We start from the raw sequence: 6757 nt of genomic DNA on the forward strand, positions 1-6757 counted from the left end.
ACTTTATGTACGGTTAATGAACTTTCCTCATGATAATAATAGTCATAAATCTAAAAAGATTGAATGGTCTCAGATTTAATAATATTTTTACTTTTAGGTCATACTAAAACTAACAATAGCTAAAAATAGTATAATCTCTTCGAGAAATACTCTGAACCTTTCATATTAAAAGCATTCTTTTTCATCTTTCTAAAATAAAAATAGAAACACTAGGAAATGTGTCTAATTTTAAAAAGAAAAGGAGAAAAACCTGAATTTTTTCTTTCTACAAGATCTCACAATCAATCTTAAGTAATAACCTTCTTATCCGAACATTGAATTATCCCTTTCTTTACCTCGAAACTTTCTCTTGCATTGAAAACACTATACAATTCGTGATGTCAAATCCTCAATAACCCTTATCATGTTGTCCATCCTGCCACTCTTTTCACTCATTTGATAATAATACATTTTGTTTGTTCTAATTTCCTTCTCTCTATTTGAGATTGAAACGTAATAATCGTTATCTTTGTGTCGTAGCTAAATTTCTCCTGTTATTGTGTAATTTTCTCACCTTCATTTCTTTTCATTTTTGTTTGTTCTAATTTCCCTCTCTCTGTTTGAGATTGAGGCGTATTAAGTATTGTCATTATCACTAAATCTCTCCCATTATTGTGTTGTTCCTTCACCTTAATTTCTTTTCATTTTTTGTCCCCAAAATAAAATGGGGAATTGTTGCTCTAGAGGAGAAGAACAACCTAATGTAGTTACCAACAATAATGAAAATGGTGAACAAATCAACAACACCAAAAATGAAGAAAATAATTCATCTATTCATAATGTTGACATGCCACAAGGATCCACAACACCAACAAAAACAAGCCCTCCTCATACATCCCCTAGCCCTTCATCAAAACCTTCAAAACAAGCACCAATAGGGCCAGTATTAGGTAGACCAATGGAAGATGTTAGGGCAACATTTACCATAGGAAAAGAACTTGGTAGGGGCCAATTTGGTGTAACACATTTGTGTACGCACAAGCAATCAGGGGATCAATTTGCATGTAAAACAATAGCTAAGAGAAAATTAGTGAACAAAGAAGACATTGAAGATGTTAGAAGGGAAGTACAAATAATGCACCACTTAACAGGACAAGAAAATATTGTGGAACTCAAAGGGGCTTATGAGGACAAACATTCTGTACATTTGATCATGGAATTGTGTGCTGGAGGTGAACTTTTCGATAGAATTATCACGAAAGGACATTACACAGAACGTGCAGCAGCTTCATTGTTAAGAACAATTGTGGAAATTGTTCATACTTGTCATTCAATGGGAGTTATTCATAGAGATCTTAAGCCTGAGAATTTTTTGCTTCTTAATAAGGATGAAAATGCACCTCTTAAGGCCACGGATTTTGGCCTTTCCGTGTTCTACAAACAAGGTATCGATTCCTTTTGTCCTTTTGATTTCACTTTAGTCAAAATTAGATTTTCTCTTCCGATTGGTTGGACTATAGGTGATGATTTACTTCACGGTCCAACGAAGTTTCTACTTCAAGTTCACGATGGCCCAACTAGCTACTGTGCTAGGGAAAAGTATTTATTTCAAAACATTTGTAATTTAAGCAATTAACCTTTTTTTTTTTTTGCAATTCCACCCTATTTACTCCAAGGAAGCATATAGGGTTTGTTCTATAGGGATTCAATTTTCTCGGTAGGATAAAGTTTTTGAAAAACAATCTCTCCAGAAAAAATTAATAAGTTTCTTTAAAATGAAAAAAATGACTTTTCTAGTGTAAATAAGGAAAACAAGTTTCATAATGACATTTCATATAAACCGTGTCATCCTCACCCTCTAACACATCATGTTCACCCCCACCACCCCATACCCCTACCCACTACCATCGTCTATAGTATTTGTCTAGATTATGTCAATAATACAAATGTTTTTTTAATAATATTTTTTTGCCTACATAGAAACATAAGAAAATAAATAAGAAACCTATTTATCTTCCTTAAATACATTTTCCTTCATACCAAACACACCCATAGTCATTACTAACTACTCCATTATGGAAAATTACGAGTAATTTATCCAAGTGATCTTTATAATTAGTGCTATTGAATAATTTTTCAACAACTTGTAAAATATCTGTGCATTTTTTCTTTTATAATCTTTAACTAATTTGTAGTCATATATGTCTATTTGTGCAGGAGATATATTTAAGGACATTGTGGGTAGTGCATATTACATTGCACCTGAAGTGTTGAAAAGAAGATATGGACCAGAAGTTGATATATGGAGTATTGGTGTTATGTTATATATTCTTCTATGTGGAGTGCCTCCTTTCTGGGCAGGTCAAAAAATGACACACATAATTAAGACCTCGTATTCAATTCCTATTCTAATGGAGCATTATTGGATCAAATGACGAAGACGTTGTTGAAAAAAAGATAGATTTTTCTCGAATAAAATGAAAATTGAATTTATGTTAGGAAAAAAAATTCTTATTTCTTAGCTTGGAAAGATACGAGACCATAAAAAGAGGGATTAAAGTAGAATCGGTCGAAAAAACTTATTTCTTTCATAATTTGGACCTTATATAGTCCAGCGGATCAGATAGATAGTGCACTGAGCTATCCCTTTTCCCATAATGAAACACGGAAAACTGTATAATTCTTGTATACTATAATAAAAATAACAAATACTCATACTAGCTAGGTTAAATATCTCTGAACAATTGGATTTCTATTTTTTTTTCTTTCAGAAAATGAAAATGGAATTTTCAGTGCAATATTGCGTGGACATGTTGATTTTTCAAGTGATCCATGGCCTTCAATTTCCAATGGAGCAAAGGACCTTGTCAGAAAAATGTTGACCGTTGATCCCAGACAGAGGTTAACCGCTATGCAAGTACTGAGTAAGTGTCTTTTTCTCATCTAGTGTTTGAGATTCACTTCGAGACCAACTAATCCAAATTGGCACTCCTTGAAAAGTACAATATATTTGGTAGCCTTAATCCGGAAATATTTGTACAAACTCCCTTTGTCTTTCCTTAAATGTCCCTCTTAATTAGTACTCCACTATTTGAAACAATGCTGGTAAGATTTGAAAAAAATGATAAATAACTTCTTGTTTCTTTTGAAAAATGTCAAATATTTCTAAACAAATTTGTAATAAGGTTTAGTTAAGTTTACTAACGGGAAAGGTATTTTATTTTGCAAAGTATAACGGAGATTAAATATAAACTATTTTAAAAGTAAGGGGTGGGGGTGGGGCAGGGTAAATTTGATACTCGTTTTGGAAATTATATATACTTCATAATGAAAATTGTAATAAATCCTTAAACTCCTATAATATGTTTCACATAATAGAGAGATTGAAAATGACTTCTCAACCTCATAAAGATAGAAATAAGATCTGTGTGTACATACGTTTTACTCTCCTAAACCTCACTTATAGAATTATATTTGATATGTTGTCGTATATAATTATAAGACCCATTTTATGGTTAGAAAAACTCACACGCTGTCTAACAAATTGGTTGTGTATTAAAGATCATTCATGGATAAAGGAGGATGGAGAAGCACCAGACACACCTCTTGACAATGTTGTATTACATAGGCTCAAACAATTCAGAGCTATGAACAAATTCAAGAAAGTAGCTCTTCGGGTAATTATAATTAAGTTCTTTTATTCAAACAATTCATATTTCTGTGGAACTGATTTTTATAATGCTGAGTATGGTCTATGCTTCTTTATATAGTCACCCTCTAATCTCTATAACAATATGTCACTACAACAATCATGTTTTCTGTGAAACTGAACTTTCACATTTTGTTATATTTTATGTTCTCTATACATAACAACGTTCCTTTGTAGCAACCAAAAGATTTTGGAAGAAACGATGTTGTTCCATATAGATTTGACTATTAAAAGTAGACCAAACTAAGTACTCACTACTTTGGGACGTTTTGCAGATTATTGCAGGATGTCTCTCGGAAGAAGAAATCATGGGATTGAAGCAAATGTTCAAAAATATGGATACTGATAATAGTGGAACAATAACACTTGAAGAGTTAAAGCAAGGATTGGCCAAACAAGGGACAAAATTATCTGATTATGAGATTAAGCAATTAATGGAAGCTGTAAGTTTTACAACATCAATTTTTTTCATTTTATTTTGAAGTATTCATTCGCTCGAATTTGCTCACCTTTCGTATTTACTTTTTATGAACGAAAATGAGCTTTTTAAGGCGGTCAATAGAGCTACTCCTATGATAATTTTTTAATTTCATTAACAAAATTTCAAGTTTTTTTTTGCCATCTTTATTGATCACGTGGCTTTTACAAATATAAATTTTGCTCTTTTTTTTCGATACAAATATACTTTTACAAATAGTCCATCTTTTATATCCAAATGAATTAAGCCTTCATAATTTGGAGAATTCCTTCTGAATTATGGTGTAATTTATTCATTTTTTATTTTGAATTAGAAGAAATAGTTCTCTTATTAATAGAGATGATATATACATATAGCTGCTTCAGTTATGTTCTATACATTAAAAACTTTGTTTTCATGCTTTGGTTAATATAATGCTTGTCTTAAAATAATACACGCACAAAGTCAACAATTATTTTCTCAAATATGTTTCTTGGAAACAATTAGGCTGATGCTGATGGAAATGGAACCATAGACTATGAAGAGTTTATCACAGCAACAATGCATATGAACAAAATGGATAGAGAAGAACATCTTTATACTGCATTTCAATATTTTGATAAGGATCATAGTGGGTAAGTTTCATAATGTGGTTATTTTTTTTTTAATATCAGGTCAATTAAGAATACTTTTATTGTTATATCAAGTACCAGTTACTTTCCATTACGTCATACTTATGAGAAAAACAGAAAGAATCAGAGTAAGAATAATTTTTATGTTACAATTTTTTTTTATATTTTCACTTGAGTTGTAAAATTCGAAGTGCTCCCAACCCACATGTTCTTCTTAGCTTAGAGTAATATTGCTCAAACTTAGTAAAGGGTTCAATTCACACATTGTATATTTTTATAGGATAGAAAAACCATCTACCCAAATATCATCTAAACTAAAGTAGGGAGCAAGAATAATATTGAATTTCCCTTTATTAATTTTCTTACAGATTGAATGTTCACATTGTTTCCTAGTATATTCGAACTAACATATCATGTAATTGTTTCTCTTTGCTTTTCTTTTTTTTCTTTTTGCTTTTTTTCTTTTTCTTAGATATATATCAAGAGAAGAGTTAGAGCAAGCCCTTCGAGAATTTGGTATGGATGACGAAAATGATTTGAAGGAAATCATTAATGAAGTCGACACTGATCATGTAAGTCAAAATAACAAAATTATGTACACGTGTGAATATATATAAAAATAGCCCTTCATAAAAAATTTGATACTCTTGCAAAATAATGATCTGATTGAATTTTTGAAAGTCAATTTGATTAATTTTCAAGGATAAATAATATTAGATTAATTTAAAATTTTAAAATTAAAATTTAGATATTCAAATATTATACAGAAAGTACTATAAATTATAATTTTCTCATATCAAAATGATGTAAAAATATTTTAAAATATTAATAAAAATTCATATTGTTTGACTCTCAAAAAAGGTTAAAACACATATTTTGAAATGAAGGGAGCATAACATTCACAATTTTGTATGTAACCTTTTATTCAAACTCATTTAATGGTCATTACTATCCAATAAGTTCTTTTTTTCATCCATTCTCTCTCAAATACTACTTGATTCTACAAATCAGATAGAGTTGTATTACAATGCGCTACTCATTAATTGAATGTATACTATTATAAGGTATATATGTTTAGAGATATGCATCAACGGAAGAAAATTATGACAATATTTAGTAATTAATTATGTTTAATTCACGATTAGTTGATCATAATGGATTTAGTTATAGCTCCTTATAATTCTTGTTCGTAATTTTCAATAAATAAATTATAGTTTTAACTTTCTTCTTAATTAAGAAAAATAATAACAACTAATTATTCTTTTATTTTGAAGGATGGTCGAATCAACTATGATGAGTTTGTAGCAATGATGAAGAAAGGAAACCCAGAGGCAGCAACAATAAACCCAAGAAAAAGAAGGGATTCATTTGTAGCATAACATAATTTCATCATCAATGGAAAAAATGTATGCGAAAAATCAAAAGACAATGATGTCTTTATTGTAAGGAAAGACCAAATTGTTAGTACATAGCAAAGTTTCAAGAATCATTCATGAGATCTACAAAGTAAAACTCTTCTTTGTATATAAATGTACGATGTTAAGATGAAGGGGAAAAAACACACATACACATTGTCAAAGAAGGAAAAGAGTGTACTCTCTGGGTTTAATTTTTTTTTTAATTCGTTTTAAAAAAAATGACTCCTTTCTCCTTTTAGCAAGTCTTTAATTTCAACTTTTATACATTTGACATATCTATAATTTAAGATCACATGATTCAAAAGTTTTATTTTATTAAACTTCATACCAAATCAAAACTAGTCAATCAATTTGAAATGAAGTAGAATTTATGGGTATGTTGAAAATATTGGTTAAGGGGTGTTTTGATCGGGATGTTTGTCTATCCCAATTCATTAAAAAAATCAGTAGTGTTTTCACTTATCCTCTAACCTAACTCGTACCTTCGATCGAGTGAAGGTGCTCAATCACTAAAGCAAATCTACATATATATATATATATATATATATATATATATATATAT

At 29.9% G+C, this 6757-nt stretch overlaps 1 protein-coding gene across 1 annotated transcript; it reads left to right on the forward strand.

Moving 5' to 3' along the window:
- The first annotated feature begins 220 nt into the window (after window positions 1-220).
- Window positions 221-6471, forward strand: LOC107875429 (calcium-dependent protein kinase 17-like). The gene is made up of 8 exons (XM_016722150.2): window positions 221-1424; window positions 2197-2340; window positions 2751-2903; window positions 3541-3656; window positions 3964-4131; window positions 4653-4780; window positions 5250-5349; window positions 6052-6471. The coding sequence occupies exons 1-8, from the start codon at window positions 704-706 to the stop codon at window positions 6154-6156; spliced, it is 1635 nt and encodes a 544-aa protein (XP_016577636.2). The 5' UTR covers window positions 221-703; the 3' UTR covers window positions 6157-6471.
- Window positions 6472-6757: the final 286 nt, after the last annotated feature.

The sequence above is a fragment of the Capsicum annuum genome, chromosome 1, assembly GCF_002878395.1.
Source record: "Capsicum annuum cultivar UCD-10X-F1 chromosome 1, UCD10Xv1.1, whole genome shotgun sequence".
Taxonomy (NCBI): domain Eukaryota; kingdom Viridiplantae; phylum Streptophyta; class Magnoliopsida; order Solanales; family Solanaceae; genus Capsicum; species Capsicum annuum.

What these genes read in the sequence shown, in the direction of transcription:
- LOC107875429 (XM_016722150.2), top strand. Translation starts at nt 704, where the DNA reads ATGGGGAATTGTTGCTCTAGAGGAGAAGAACAACCTAATGTAGTTACC. An exon ending in AACCGCTATGCAAGTACTGA is followed by an intron (nt 2,904 to 3,540) that starts GTAAGTGTCTTT and finishes TGTGTATTAAAG; the next exon opens with ATCATTCATGGATAAAGGAG. An exon ending in ATGAAGTCGACACTGATCAT is followed by an intron (nt 5,350 to 6,051) that starts GTAAGTCAAAAT and finishes TTTATTTTGAAG; the next exon opens with GATGGTCGAATCAACTATGA.